The sequence below is a fragment of the Pipistrellus hanaki genome (assembly GCF_964339955.1).
Source record: "Pipistrellus hanaki genome assembly, chromosome: 9".
NCBI classification, from domain to species: Eukaryota; Metazoa; Chordata; class Mammalia; order Chiroptera; family Vespertilionidae; genus Pipistrellus; species Pipistrellus hanaki.
This window is the reverse complement of record NC_140511.1, coordinates 7,895,758-7,910,576: the sequence shown is the minus strand read 5'-3', so window position 1 is coordinate 7,910,576 and position 14,819 is coordinate 7,895,758. Positions and strand designations below refer to the sequence as shown.

General features: G+C 63.2%; 2 protein-coding genes and 1 long non-coding RNA gene across 6 annotated transcripts in view; 2 read left to right on the top strand and 1 right to left on the bottom strand.

The window, feature by feature from the left end:
- Positions 1-661: 661 nt before the first annotated feature.
- CXCR5 (C-X-C motif chemokine receptor 5) lies at positions 662-11,452 on the top strand. The gene is made up of 2 exons (XM_084895619.1): positions 662-896; positions 9,224-11,452. The coding sequence occupies exons 1-2, from the start codon at positions 837-839 to the stop codon at positions 10,286-10,288; spliced, it is 1,125 nt and encodes a 374-aa protein (XP_084751745.1). The 5' UTR covers positions 662-836; the 3' UTR covers positions 10,289-11,452.
- A 988-nt stretch (positions 11,453-12,440) lies between these two features.
- Positions 12,441-12,719, top strand: LOC311628403. 4 transcript variants are annotated; one of them, XR_014796013.1, is made up of 3 exons: positions 12,441-12,466; positions 12,537-12,552; positions 12,607-12,719. It is a non-coding gene; the product is annotated as an uncharacterized lncRNA (long non-coding RNA). The 4 variants fall into 4 exon arrangements; XR_014796014.1 differs by having other exon boundaries at positions 12,446-12,466; positions 12,507-12,552; XR_014796015.1 differs by lacking the exon at positions 12,537-12,552 and adding an exon at positions 12,507-12,522 and having other exon boundaries at positions 12,446-12,466; positions 12,607-12,712.
- The window catches only part of BCL9L (BCL9 like), a 29,132-nt gene continuing 26,919 nt past the window's right edge, over positions 12,607-14,819 (bottom strand). The window contains 1 exon segment of the mRNA XM_084895556.1: positions 12,607-14,555. Coding sequence (XP_084751682.1) covers positions 13,489-14,555 — 1,067 coding nt within the window. The 3' untranslated portion in view covers positions 12,607-13,488.

The window sequence follows — 14,819 nt, the reverse complement described above, 5'->3', positions numbered from 1 at the left end:
CTCTATTAAAATCTTAGTGTTCTTCCATTTGAAAATTTCTCACCTATTTCTTCTAAACTTGAGCTGAAGAGGGTTTGGCTCAGTGGGTAGAGCGTTGGCCCACAGACTGAAAGGTCCCGGGTTAGATTCCAGCCGAGGGCACAGGTCCGGGTTGCGGGCTTGAACCCCGCAGGAGGCAGCCGATCCATGATTCTCTCTCGTCATGGATGTCTCTCTCTCCCTCTCTCTCCCTCTCTGAGATCAGTAAAAATATATTTAAAAAGTGAAGAGGGAACAGGTTTTGTCCCAGCCTGGGCGAAAGGGTGGTGGCGAGCAGGGTGGCCGGATCCCAGGGCGCCCGGGGCATGAGGTCCCCAGGACGAGGCCTTCGGCGAAGACAGGGTGGTGAGGCTCGGGGAGTGGTGCTGAGGTTCCTGTTCCCTGGCTGGAGTTTCCCTCGTCGCCCCGCGGGCCGTGGTTTGGTGACGAGGGTGGACTCCCTGCCTGGAAGCTGGGAGGTCCAGGGAGGAGGGGGCCTGTACACGAGTCAAAGCCCCAGTGAGACAGCGACTGCCAGGAAAGAGCTGACATGCTTGACTAGCACAAAGGCTACGGGGATTTTCCCTCTTTCTAAAAAAAAAAAAAAAAGAACACACACACACACACACACACACACACACACAGACCCAGTGGAAAAAAAAGTGATGAGTTGCGAGGCGGGCAGCGGTCCTACGCAGCCGGAGGCAGCCACAGCTCATTTGCTTAAATTTGCACCTGTCGCTGCCACCTCTGCATAGGTACCGGCGGAGCTCCCAGCACCAGGCGGCGAGCGGCCAGCGTGGACCAGCAGCCACAGCATGAGCTACCCCTTGGCCCTGGACATGGACTTCATCGTCGACTACAACCTGGAGGGCCTGGTGAGCAGGCCCCGGGGAATTCTGATACTTTGTGGCCAGGGCCCAGAGAGGGAGAGCCTGGCGTCCCCTCCCAGCCTGGCTGGACGGAGTCCACACAGACCCCGGCCATTCCAGGACGGGCGCGTAAGCAGAGCCGTGTCTACACAGACACCCTTTGGCGGAGCGGGGAGTGGGGCAGCTCTGAGACGGGAACGCCCTCCTTGCCTCCGGGCGGGGGCAGGGATGCAGCCTGGGAAGAACGGGGTTTCTTCACCTCCGGGTGCGCACTGCGGCCGACCACGCGTGTGCACACACCCACCGCCTGCCAGACAGTCTGTTGTGGGCACGCCGTGCTGGTGGGGACTGCTCTCCGCCCCGCAATGGCTGTGGCCCGGCCGAGAAAAGACAGGTCCCTCCCCGAACTCTCAGACAGTCGTCACTGCTAAACGGGAGAAGCGTGAGTCAGGTGGCCGCTGGGGAGCACCTGGGCCGGGGCCGGGGCCCAAGGTGGTGAGCGGACGGGGTCCATCCTGGGACACGGGGTGCCTCCTGCAGGACTGACCCCCAGAGCCCCGCCGCTCTGCCACCGCCCCTCTCCGGGCGCCAGGGCGCAGTGCGGCTTCCCGGCCCAGGGTGTGTGCGGAGCGTCTCCGCCAGAGGATGCTTTAGGGATCTTCTGGAAACTTCTTTGTGGCCTTTTCCCCTTTCCCCACAGCCAATGGCTGGACCATGAAGGAGCCAAACCCTTTCTCCTCACCTAAACCTCACCCCCCAGCTCCCTGGCTGAGTCCACGGCGGAGCTCCATCCACCGCCCCCTCGCCTGCCTGGTCCTGGGTGTGCCCGCCGGGGAGGCGCCGAGGGGGCTCCCTGCCTGAGTCCGGCCTGAGCCGGGAACAGTAGAGCCAGAACCACGCGTCTGCTCAGACGGTGAAATGGAAGCCTGGCCTCTTCACGCAGCGCCCACAGCTCAGGCCGCGAGCACGGGCCAGGCCCAGGGCTCCGCCTGGGGCTGGTGCTGAGCTCCCGTCGGACCCCGCCCGCGGCCCGGCCGCCCCGCCCATCGCGCTGACCCCAGTGCTGACCCAGTTGCTGCAGGAGCCTGCGACAGGCCCCGGTCCGGCTTCTGAGAAGCCTCACCATTTCCCCTAACTGCCCGCCCGCCGCCGCGCTCCACTGCCTGACCTACTAGGCAGGTGGAGCGGGGGAGGGCAGGCCGCTCCGGCCGGCCGCGCCGGGAGCCGCTGTGTCAGTCACTGCGGCGGCCGCGGCAGGTGTCCCGTGAGGACGCTCCCAGCGCCCGCCTGGCGCACCTTCACCAGCTGTTGGCGCCCTCGGGCTGTGCCCACCAGCACGGCCCACCCCGGCGGGAGGCCGCGGGAGCCGAGGGGGGATCTTGCCCGTAGTTGCTTCGGAGGGAGTGTGGCCGGTCTGGGATTTACCGAAGGTCTCGGCGCGTCCCCTAGGCGTTAGGCCGGCTCCGGGCTGCGGCTCCTGCCCCGCGGCCCGGCCCACCTGCCCCTGGGCCAGAGCTGCTCTCCAGGCCCACGCCGGGCGAGGCCGCTCACCCTGCGTCCTTTCTCTCTGCACACCCAGGGTCAGGGCCAAGAAGCCAGGTCCCGGGGGCGTGCCAGGGCCCCATCCTGCCGGGAAGGCAGACGAGCGAAGCCTGGCCCGCGGGCACCGGGACCTGAGAGCAGGCGCCTCCCCACGGCAGGACCCCAGCACCTCTGGGGGGGCAGCATGAACGGCACCTCCAGCCCACCCTGCGCCCGGGGAGCGGCTCCAGAGCAGGAGAAGCTCCCCAGGCCCAGCTCCTGACCCTCCCCAGCGGGCTCTAGGCCGCAGATCCCGTCCCGCCATCTCACCTCCCCTCTCCCGGGGGCGGCGAGGGCGGAGAGGGCCCCGGTGCACGCGTTCCTGGGCTGCAGCTGGGGGAGGGAAGGAGCCCCTGCGGTGAGGTCACAGTCCCAGGAGCAGCCCAGGGTAGGCCGCTGGTGTGATGGAGGGGTTGGAGGTGAGGGAGCCCCAGGGCCAGCCCAGGAGGTCAGCACTGGGGCATCTGGGCTCAGGTGCAGCCGCAGCCCCCGGGCGCTCCCTGCCGTGAGGCCGGGCCACTACGCGCCGGAAGGCGAGGCTCTCGGACGGCAGACTCTGGCCGCGTCTCCAGCGTGCCTGTGCACCCCGAGGGGCATCAGCCTGTCCCTCCGCTGCGTGCTCGGCTCTGTCTCCAGAGTGCAAATTGGTGTGGGGAGCCCAAGGGGACCCCTAACGTAAAGACTGGGTGCAGAAGGAGGACAGCCTGAAGTCTCCCCTCAGAACCACGGCCAGAGGCCTGCCCTGTTCCTGAGAGCAGAAACCGGGTAAAGGAGGAGCCGGGGCGCCCCTGACAGGGCGAGGAGAGAAGAAGCTTGGCACAGGGGAAGCCAGCGACCCAGGTGTCTTTTGGGGAGTCTGGTCCTCCAAAGGAAGGGTGGGGGCCCTGGCCGGTGTGGCTCAGTGGATAGACCTTCAGCCTGGAAACTGAAGGGTTCTATTTTGGTCAAGGGGACATGCCAGGGTTGCAGCCTCGAACCCGGTAGGAGGTGTGCAGGAGGCAGCCAATCCATGATTCACTCTCCTCATTGATGTTTCCCTCTCTCTCTCCCTCCCCCTTCCTCTCTGAAATCAATAAAGAAACATTCAGAGGAAGAGACCCCTGTCCTCACCCTCAGCCCAGGCTCATTCTCCCAGCCCCCAGCCCCTCCTCACGGGCAGAATGAGAGAGAGGCACCACTGACTCCACTCACAGCTCCTGCCTCTCGGCCGGGCGTCCAGACGGGGGCCCGCACGGAGGCACGCGTGTGCTCCCTGTGTCAGCCGTGTCCACGCCTGTGTGTAGACGCTCTGCCTCCGGAGTCCCGGCTCTGCCCTGCCCCCAACTCGGGGCTGAGAAGCAGAGTCAGGGCGGCGTTCATTGGCTGCAGGATAGACAAGTGAGAAAACAAAACACGCCCCACCCAGGTCCCACCTCACGAAGGCTGGGCCGGGCTCAGCTCCGCCCTGCGCGGGCGCAGCCAGAGCACCCAGCCCCGGGAGCTGGGAGCACAGGGCGCCGAGGGCAGGGCGCAGCCTCCTTCTGGAGTAGGAATCCCTTCCCACACCCGGGGCTCAACCTCCTCTTCCTCCCAAGACCCCCGCCTCCCGATGTTGGCGCGTCTGCCTGTTCCAGGGTTCTTTCTCCTCCGCCGGAGCCCCGCTCCTCGGTCAGCCCTCAGCCGCACACACAGCCCGCCGGCCCTCTCGCCCACTGGGCTCCGTCAGTCCTCCAAGGAGACGCCTCTCCAAGACTCATGTCTGCTCTTCACTCCGGACCTGAGGTGTCCCCCCACTCCAGCTGTCCACCGTGTCCACACCAGACAGGGTGGGCTGGGGCCGGACGGCCGCCCGCACACTTCCGTTCACCGAGGGCAGGCAGGGCCTTTGTCCTGCCGGGGCCACGTGGGTATTAATAAGATCATCCCCAGGCCACCCAAAATTACCCCCTTAGCCCGGCCATGTTGACCTATGAACCAGGAGGTCACAGTTCGATTCCCGGTCAGGGCACATGCCAAAGTTGGGCTCGATCCCCAGTGAGGGGTGTGCAGGGGGCAGCCAATCAACTATTCTCTCTCATCACTTGTGTTTCTATCTCTCTCTCCCGCTCCTTTCCTCTCTGAAATCATTAAAAAATAAAAGAGTTGGCCCTAACTGGTTTGGCTCAGTGGATAGAGCGTTGGCCTGTGAACTGAAGGTCCCAGGTTCGATTCCGGTCAAGGGCATGTACCTTAGCTGCGGGCACATCCCCAGTGGGGGGTGAGCAGGAGGCAGCTGATCGATGACTCTCTCTCATCGATGTTTCTAGCTCTCTATCCCTCTCCCTTCCTCTCTGTACAAAATCAATAAAATATATTTTAAAATATACATATATTTAAAAAAAGAAAAGAAAGAGAGAGAGAGAGAGAGAGAGAGAGAGAGAGAGAGAGAGAGCTGGCCATGCAGTGAGGAGCAGGTGACAAGGCGCACTCATGGAAGAAGGGATGAGGTGAAGCCAAAGGAAGCGAAAGGGAAGGATGGGGGAGGTGTGGAGCCGTGACCTTGGCGGAGGCCCAGGCCTCAGGCGGCCAGGATGCTCTCAGAGGAGACAGGCTGTGCTGGAGCGGCAGGCAGGCAGGCTGACGCCACACAATGAGATGTGCGGTTTGAAAGGTCAGAGGAATATGTATGTTGGTGAAATTAAAGGCCCTTTGGAGGCATTGAGACCTCAGCCTGCAATCCCAGGGTTTTCGAATGGAAAGAACCGTTTCTTAAACAAAAGCCTTAGGGGACAGGCCACCTGAGTGGAGGCGCCGCCGTGTGAAGGGAGGGCTGGGGGCTGGGAGCCCCGGAACCCGGTGTGGGGTGCCCAAGCCGGGGGAGTGTAGCCGGAGGGTTGGCTCTCTTCCCTGAGGGAATGTGGAGGCGAACCCCACTTCTTTCTGAGCCCCCCATTGTATCCTGTTGTGTGAATGTGTGACGGTGGCTACTTGAATCTTTTTCTTTTAAAATCTTCCTTGTTTAAAGTATTACCCGTGTCCCCTCCCCCCCATTCATCCCCCCGGCCCCAGGCCCTCGGCCCCTATTGCCTGTGTGCGTGGCCGATGCTTACACACACCTGCCTTCCTTGGCTGACCTCTCCCCACCGCCCACCCTCGGCCTCCCCCTGGCTGTTCTCGCCCCTCAGGTTATGTTGTTCATTAGGTGCCGCCTCTGAGAGGTCCCGTGGCACTGCCCTCTCTCTGCCCGCTTGTCCTCAGCATCACGCCCAGGTCCAAGGCTTAGTCCGACCCGGAGGCGCTTTCACGCAGACATGACATTCCCTGTCAGAGGGTTTGCCGTTCAGTGCGAAGTGGGGAAGCAAGAAAAAGAAAACACCATGTTTCTGGGAAAAGCGGGAGCCAGCAGGGCCTGGTGGTGGGATTTGGGTTTGAAGTCCCTCCTCTGGTGAAGCCGGGCAGTGAGCCGGGCATTGGCACCAGGGGACGGGCCTGGCAGGGGGGTGGGCAGAGGATGGGCCCGGCACTAATGCACCCCTCACCCGCTCCTCCAGTCACCAGCCCTGGGCCAGGAGCAAAGGCCTGACTGGGGCCCGGGAACCGGGCCTGGGGGCCGCACACGGCTGTGCAGGACCCCGCTCTCTGGAGGGGCACACGGGACCCCAGGACACTTCGGGCCCCTCCGCCCCTCCCGCCCTGCCGCTCTGACTGTAGACACCTGTTGGTTCTCACTGGTTTGAAAACGCCACGGAGAGGGGACTGTGAGGCAGAGGCGGGAAGGACAGCCCTGGGGAGGCGGTGGAGCAGGTGCAGGCCAGCTGTGAGTGAAAGGTATGAAAAGGCACAGCCACCCCCTCTTCCTTTGCGGTTAGCTGGGTAAGCAACCTGAGTGCCGGGCAGGGAGGAAGGAGGGAGGAGGAGGGGGAGGAGGAAGCTGGGGCAGGGGCGCTTCCGGACAGAGTGGGCACAACCCTCCCTGGGAGCAGGCTCCTCCCTCCCTCCCTCCCCCTGGCCTGGTCTCCCTCCCTTTGGCTGTGAGGCCCCTGGGGGCGCTGAGAGGAGCGGGAGCTCTGGTGATGGGAGGGGGCGGGAGGGAAGCCCAGGCTCTGGCCCTGGTGGGGGCGGCACTGGCTCCGGAGTCAGATCAAGTGGCTCAAACAGCCCGATCCTGAGCCAGGCGCACTGGCAAAGCAGGAGCATCGCCCGCAGGGCTGTCGTTAATGATGGAGACGGAGGCGCTGCTCAGCTCGGGGCGCGCGGCGGCCGGGAGAGGGCGCACCCAGCAGCCTGGGCAGCCCGGGCTTCACGAGCGGAGCAGGCGCTCTGGCCCCGGAGCCATCCCCTCTGGAGGCGGGTTCCAGCCTCCGTGCCGGGACACAGACAGGGTCATGTCCAGGCGCAGTCCTTCAGCGTGTGGCCCGTGTCCTCCCGCCTCCATCACTCCCCTGAGCGATCAGTCCCTTTTATTTTTTATTTTATTTTATTTATTTTTTATTTTTTTAAAATAAATTTTTATTCATATTATTACAAGTGTTCCTTTCCCCCCCCTTCCCACCCCACCCTCTGCCCTTTCCCCACCCCCCATTGTCCTCATCCATAGGTGCACAGTTTATGTTCAGTCTCTTCCCACATCCCCCTCTCCCCTTTTCCCCAAGAATCATTAATTCACTTCCCTTCCATACCTCTGATTCTATTATATTCAACAGTTAATATTGTTCATCAGATTTTTAGATTTTTTTTTTAATTTCCTTGGTTTTTAGATTCACTTGTTGATAGTTACGTATTTGTTGTTCATAATTTTTATCTTTATTTACTTTCTCTTCTGAAAGAACCCCCTTCAGCAATTCATATAATTCTGGTTTGGTGGTGATGAACTCCTTTAGTTTTTTTTATTAGTGAAGCTCTTTATCTGACCTTCGATTCTGAGTGATAGCTTTGCTGGGTAGAGTATTTTTGGCTATAGGTTCTTGCTATTCATCACCTTGAATATTTCTTGCCATTCCCGTCTGGCCTGCATGGTTTCTGTTGAGAAATCAGCTGACAATCGTATAGGTGCTCCTTTATAGGTAACCACCTGCTTAGCTCTTGCTGCTTTTAATATTCTCTCTTTGTCCTTTGCTCTTGGAATCTTAATTATGATTTGTCTTGGTGTGGTCCTCTTTGAATTCCTCTTATTTGGAGTTCTGTGCACTTCCTGGACTTGTAAGTCCAATTCTTTCCCCAGGTGGGGGAAGTTTTCTGTCACTATTTCTTTCAGTATGTTTTCGATATCTTGCTCTCTCTCATCTTCTGGGACCCCCATGATTCTGATGTTGGATCGTTTGAAGTTGTCCCAGAGGTTTCTTACATTATCTTCAATTTTCTGGATTCTCTTGCCTTCTAGCTTCTGCAGAGGAGTGTCTTCTGGCTCTTTATGTTCCAAATCTTTGACTTGATTCTTGCGATCTTCTATTCTGTTTTTAGGACTCTGTATAATATTTTTTATTTCAGACAATGTATTCTTTATTTCTTGTTGATCCCTTTTCATATCCTCATAGGTCTCATTTATTTTATCGGCCTTTTCTAGGATACTCTTGAAAAACCTTATAAGTGTGGTTTTGAACTCTATATCCAGTCGCTTTTTGTCTTCCATTTCTTTCGTTTGTGATCTATTTGGTTTAGGCATTTTCGCAGGCAGCTTTTCTGATGGGGCGGGGTTTCAGGGTGGAGCCTACAGCCTTGGCTTCCGTCAGCCCCGCCCTATGCGATTCCTGAGACTCAGGATCCTTCAGTACTTGTTGCAAGCGCCTCTGAGAGAAAGGTGCCCTCGATTTTCGCCTGCTGCCAAACTGTCTATGCTCTCCCCCAATGAGCCCGGAACTGGGGTTCAGTTCAGTTGGAAGTGGAGTTGGAGATGGTGTTCAGAGCAGTCTGGAGCCCCTGTCTCCTTCCCGCCAGGGCAGTCCTACGGCACAGCCGGCCGTCCCTTCTCTGCGCGCAGTGTGCGCGCCTCTGGGACCTCCTTTCGCCGCTTCCCCGGGTCCCGCCTTACAGCCCAGCTCCCTCTGGATGAGCCTGGGTCCCCGGGGTCTGGCCTAGAACGGGGGTTCAGAGCAGTTGGGGGCCCAGCACAGTCGGAGTTTTATCTCCTTCCCGCTAGGGAACGCCAGCCAGGCACTCGGCCCCCCTCCTCTCCGGCTCCGTCCTCTCCGCGCGCCGCGTGTCTCTGTACCTTTACAGCTCCTCCGCGCTTCCTTCTGGTTTTCTCCTTGCTTCTCGTTGTAGAATTTCCAGTCAGTCGACTTTCCTGTAGTTCTGGGTAATGTCCATTTTATATTTTAGTTGTATTTTATTGAAATTGTTGCGTGCGGCTGCGGCTAGGTGCCTACCCGAGCAGCCATCTTGTATTCTCCCCCTTTTATTTTTTAAAATGTATTTTTTATTTCAGAGAGGAAGGGACAGGGAGAGAGAGAAACATCATGATGAGAGAGAATCACTGACCTGCTGCCTCCGGCACGCCCCCTTCTGGGGATCAAGCCTGACTGGGAACTGAACCGTGACCTGGTCCAGAGGTGACGCTCAGCCCCTGAGCCACAGCAGCCAGGCCCCTCAGTCTCGTCCACAGGTGGAGACTGAAGTGGGAAGAGGCACTCAGCGATGTGGTCAGGGACCCCGAGGGGCGTGGGGCGGTCAGTGGACCCCGGGGAGAGCAGGCCAGCCAGGTGGCGGGCTCAGCACAGTCTGCGGGGAGGGGGCCCTCCCCGGGAGCCAGGCGGGTCTCAGTTCTCTGCCTTCCTGTCTCCTCGCCCTGCCCCCAGGAACTAGGAAACTACAGCGACAGCACAGACACCGCCCCCGTGGAGAGCCACGTCTGCGCGGCGGCCGAGGGGCCCCTGCTGACCTCCTTCAAGGCCGTGTTCATGCCCGTGGCCTACGGCCTGGTCTTCCTGCTGGGGCTGGCGGGCAACATCCTGGTGCTGGCCGTGCTGGAGCGGCACCGGCACACGCGCAGCTCCACCGAGACCTTCCTGTTCCACCTGGCGGCCGCCGACCTGCTGCTGGTGCTCATCCTGCCCTTCGCCGTGGCCGAGGGCTCGGTGGGCTGGGTGCTGGGCGCCGTGCCCTGCAAGGCCGTGATCGCGCTGCACAAGGTCAACTTCTACTGCAGCAGCCTGCTGCTGGCCTGCGTGGCCGTGGACCGCTACCTGGCCGTGGTGCTGGCCGTGCACACCTACCGCCGCCGCCGCCGCCGCCTCTCCGCGCACGCCGCCTGCGGGGCCGTGTGGCTGGCCGGCGGCCTCCTGGCCCTGCCCGAGCTGCTGTTCGCCAAGGTCAGCCAGCCCACGCGCAACGCCTCGCTGCCGCTCTGCACCTTCTCCCAGGAGAGCCGCGCCGAGGCCCGCGCCTGGTTCACCGCCCGCTTCCTCTACCACTTCGGCGGCTTCCTGCTGCCCATGCTGGTGATGGGCTGGTGCTACGCGGGCGTGGTGCGCAGGCTGTGCCAGGCCCAGCGGCGCCCGCAGCGCCAGAAGGCGGTCAGGGTGGCCATCCTGGTGACCAGCGTCTTCTTCCTCTGCTGGTCGCCCTACCACGTGGCCATCTTCCTGGACACGCTGGCCCGGCTGCAGGCTGTGGGCGACAGCTGCGCACTGCACCGCTACCTGAGCGTGGCCATCACCGGCGGCGAGTTCCTGGGCCTGGCCCACTGCTGCCTCAACCCCGTGCTCTACACCTTCGCGGGCGTCAAGTTCCGCAGCGACCTGTCGCGGGTGCTGGCCAAGCTGGGCTGCGCCGGGCCCGCCGGCCTCTGCCAGCTGCTGCCCGCCTGGCGCAGGAGCAGCCTCTCCGAGTCCGAGAACGCCACCTCCCTCACCACCTTCTAGGGCTCAACCCTTCTTCTCTGACTTCTACGGGGCGCCCTGACTCTGGAAACTGCGGGCCTGGGACCCCACCAGCTCGCCTGGCCAGCAAGGCGGCCGAGCTGCCCCCACCCCCACTGGCTCCCCTCCCCCGGGCTGGGCTGGGGTCCGGGAGGGAAAGGACTCAAAGGCCCAAAGGCACCGGCCAGCTGAGGCGCTGGGCTGGGCCCGCCCGCCGTCCTCATCCTAACCAGCCAAAGCTGAGACAAGTCTGCTTCTGGCCCACCAAAGCGGAAAGCCATCAGCCCCCAGAATGTGCTCGTCTCCTAGGCCACCAGCCTCTGCAGCTACGGCCTCCTCCCACCGCCCCAGAGGGGCTAGGCTGAGCGCGGGTGGAGGGGAGGCTGAGGAAGGCTGGTGTGGCCTCAGCCTGACAGTCTCGGACACACACAGCCCTCCCGCCGGCCTCTGGACCAGCACGAAGCTCAGACCCACTCGATCGGGCAGCTGCACAGCCTGACCACACGGCCCTGGCCAGCTCCGCGCTCCTGGCCCCGGAGGGCGGACTGGACCAGACCGTCCCCAGGGAACCAAGGCCGAGCAGGCAGCCAGGAGCCAGCCCGGGAGAAGGGACCGCCTGCCCGCCAGGAGGGGCTTCCACCCAAAGCCGCACCCTCTGCCCACGCGGCCGGCGGCAGGGCTGGGCCAGCGCTAGGACCGGTGTGCGGGCCCTCGCGGGGGACGCCAGAGCAGCCGCTGGAGCCCTCTCCCCGTCCCCCCAGCCCCAGGCCGGGCTGCACAGACGCCTGAGGGAGGGAGGGAGGAGACGGGCGGCAGGGAGCCCAGCCCCCAGGAGGCTGCTCTCAGAGGGAACTCTGCACTGCCTGCGCCCCTCCGGCCCCAGCCTCCGGCCCAGCCTGAGTGGGAGAGCGGGCCCTGCTCCTGCCAGGCTCCACGCAGCCCCCGCCACACCCGGAGGCCTGCGGGAGGGAGGCAGCCGTCTCGGCGTCCAACACAAGCTGGGTGGCGAGGAGCCAGACATGGAAGCAGAGGCAGAGATCAGGCTTACATTTTCTCTTTTTAATAAAAAGGCACCTATAAAACAGGTCAGTACAGTACAGGCAGCACAGAGACCCCCAGAACAAGCCTAGAAATAGTTTCAAAATAAAAACCCAAAGGATGTCTTCACATATTGTATTTATATATTTATATTTATATATATTTATATAATGGTACAAAATGGCTGGGATGGCCGTGGACGGAGGAGGCTGGCCTGGAGCTTACGGGAAGCTACTCTGACAGCAGGTGGGAGGGAGTGCCGCCCAGGGTCTGTCCCTCCCCTGGCGGGCACGTGGGGAGTCGGCTCACAGCCGAGCGGAGGCAGCACAGGCAGCGCCTGGCTGGACGGGGCAGTGGCTCCTGGACACGGGCCTGGGGCCCACGGCCAGGCCGGGGAGGCGCTGCCCCTGGCTGAGTGGCTGAGCACAGCACTGAGGGGGGTCCCTTTGTGACAGCTGCCAGGGGGCCGGCCCGTCAGGCTGGCAGAGGCCCTGGCAGACACCTTGCCTAGATGTGGTCCTGGGGGCCGGGGAGGCCTGCCCCCAAGGCAGGAAGGGAAGTTTGAAAACGAGTGGGGGGGTGCACAGCACCCATGTGTATGGTTCAGCTCGACAGCGGTGGGTGGGAGCTCGGAGGGGGAGACAGGAGTGCGCCCGGGTGGGCACAGCCCTGCCCTGGGCAGGCGGAGGCCAGCCGGGCGCTCTGTCCGGCTCTCTAGTCTGCCTCGGGGCAAAGGCCGTGGGAGGACAGCTGGGCCACCCCGATCTTCCTCCTTTGGTGAGACCGGACCCAGAGCCACAGGCACAGGCCCCTGGGCCCCCGCTGTCCCCACGGTCCACTCGGGCACAGCTTCTGCCGTCCCTCTCCTCTCCCTCCCCTCAGCCTAGGACCCAGGACCAAGTTCTGGCCAAGATGTAGCAGCAGGGACACCAGCCATCCACAACCGGAAGCCACACACACACACTCTCACACTCTCTCTCCTGAATCAGTCAGCAGCCCGCTGTCCACAGGTATCAGCCCTGCTGGGCTCACCAGGGAAAAGCCAGGTGGTCTGACCTCAGTTCAGGTGTGGGCCGTGTCAGGTGTGGGCCCTGTCAGGAGTGAGCCATGTCAGGTGTGACCGTCAGGTGTGGGCCATGTCAAGTGTGACCGTCAGGTGTGGGCTGTCAGGTGTGACCGTCAGGTGTGAGCCATGTCAGGTGTGGGCTACCAGGTGTGGACTGTCAGGTGTGGGCCGTCAGGTGTGAGCCGTCAGGTGTGGGCCGTCAGGTGTGGGCCGTCAGGTGTGGGCTGTCAGGTGTGAGCTGTCAGGTGTGGGCTGTCAGGTGTGAGCTGTCAGGTGTGAGCTGTCAGGTGTGGGCTGTCAGGTGTGAGCTGTCAGGTGTGGGCTGTCAGGTGTGAGCTGTCAGGTGTGAGCTGTCAGGTGTGGGCTGTCAGGTGTGGGCTGTCAGGTGTGAGCTGTCAGGTGTGGGCTGTAAGGTGTGGGCTGTCAGATGTGAGCTGTCAGGTGTGGGCTGTTAGGTGTGGGCTGTCAGGTGTGGGAGGTCATCTCCCCATGTGGGGGGACCAGAATAGTACCCTCTAGGGACCCAGATGCTGTGGGCAGTGCACAGCTGAGGGCAGTAATTTGAAAGAGGGGGAAGCGCTTCTTTCATCCCTGTTTTGGGTGACCCCTCCCAAAGCACAGGAGTGGGAGCGTGGTGGGAGCCGTGGCAGCGCCCGCGGGCGGGTGTGTGTGTGTGTGTGTGTGTGTGTGAGCCACAGCAGCAGGGAGGGAGGAGGCAGGAAGAACCGGGTGGAGCAGGACCAGGGGCGGGAGAGGATGGAGAGCGGAGGTCACCTCCTCCTCTCCCCTCGAGGACTCCGCACAGGACTGGGAGGCAGAGCTGGGTGACAGGTGCAGACACAGGGATGGGCTCCAGGAGGCTTGGGGAGGGGGTGGGATGGTCTGATGGCCACAATGGAACAACCCCCCCAGAGCCCTCCCCACTGTGTCCCACTCCGCTGCCAGCACGGCTGGTTGCCACAAACGCCATCCCCACACAAGCCCCTCCCACCCTCCCACCCACCCGCCACAGCCCCCGCCATGGCCACGGCCACGGCCCCCGCCGCGGCCGGAAGACACTCTCCAGGTGACACGGTGCCCTCGGCCGCCGCAGGGAGTGCTAGAAGGGCAGGTTGGCCATGCCCCCCGGGCCCGGGAGGTAGCCCACCTGGCTGTCCAGAGACACGCTGCGCTGCCGCAGGGGGTGCACCATGAGGTTCTGCTGGGGCGGGGGGCCCATGAGCGAGCCCTGCGGGGAGAGCATGTGGGGGGGCTGGCCGTACACCTCGCCCCCCACGCCCCGCTGCTTCATCAGCATGAAGTTCTGCTGCGCCACGAGGCCTTGTGGCGGGGACAGCACCCCCTGGTGCAGACCGGGGGGCACCATGCCCTGCTGCGGGGGCACGCCTGTCCTGCCCAGCAAGGACATCTGTCCGGGGTGGCACATGGGCATGTTGAGCCCCCGCTGGACGCCCTGCTGGCCCGGGAGGGTGGGCGCCCGCGAGGGGGTCTGCTCCGCCATCATGTTCTGCAGGTTCATGAGGTGCAGGTTGGGGGGCTGGGCCTTGGGGGGCTGGTTCTCGCTCTTGGGGAAGTACTGGAGGGTGCTGCTGGGCTTCTCCGAGGGGATGATCCGTGACAGGTCGAACTCGGGGATCCCGGTCGGGGTGGGCCGGATCACCTCGCTCAGCTCGGGGTCGTTCAGCACGGACGCCACCCCCGGGAGCATGCCCGCGTACGCGTCGCCCATGCGCCCGGCCATGCCTCTGCCCATCAGGTGCTGCTGGGAGGGCATGGGGCCAGGGGGCTGGCCGGGCAGGTCCTCGGGGGGCAGGGCCATGCCCGGGGGGTAGTGCTGTTGCTGGCCCGGCCCCCCGCCCCCGCCGTGGGGCTGCTGCAGCCGCGGGGGGAAGGGCATCATCGGGGAGGAGCCGGGCCCGGGGCCGCAGGGGGCGCTCAGGGAGTCGGGGCCGCCCGGAGCCATCATCAGGGAGTTGGGAGGCGGGCCCCCCGCCCCCTGAGCACCAGGGTGCAGCGGAATGTTGGGACCCAGAGGGGTGGGCGAGGGGAGCATGGCGGGTGGGGGCTCGTGGGACAGGGGCTGCTGGCCCGGCAGGGGCATGCCCAGGGGGCTCTGGGCGGCGGCGGAGCTCAGGTGCATCGGGTTGGCCTGGTTGGCGCCGATCCCTGTGGGGAAGGGAAGGGATGAGGAGCTGCCTGAGGGCGAGAAGCCGAGAGCCAGGTCTGGTCCAGGTCGCCACGGACAGACTGGGTGCCGGACAGACCCCTCCAGCGCCCCGGGCGGGTTCCCTAAAGGACTGCGAGTGGGAGTGGCCCCAGACATCACCCCCTACTCCGAGGGAGGGCGTGGGGAGCAGTGACAGCGGCAGGCCCCGGGGACTGCCACCATGCCCTCCTGGCCCACAGCTCCCGGCCCCGCCCCGCCCCCTC

Coding starts and splice junctions, on each gene's coding strand:
- CXCR5 (XM_084895619.1), top strand. CDS start 837: ATGAGCTACCCCTTGGCCCTGGACATGGACTTCATCGTCGACTACAAC. Junction 897..9,223: donor ACTACAACCTGGAGGGCCTG/GTGAGCAGGCCC, acceptor CCCTGCCCCCAG/GAACTAGGAAACTACAGCGA.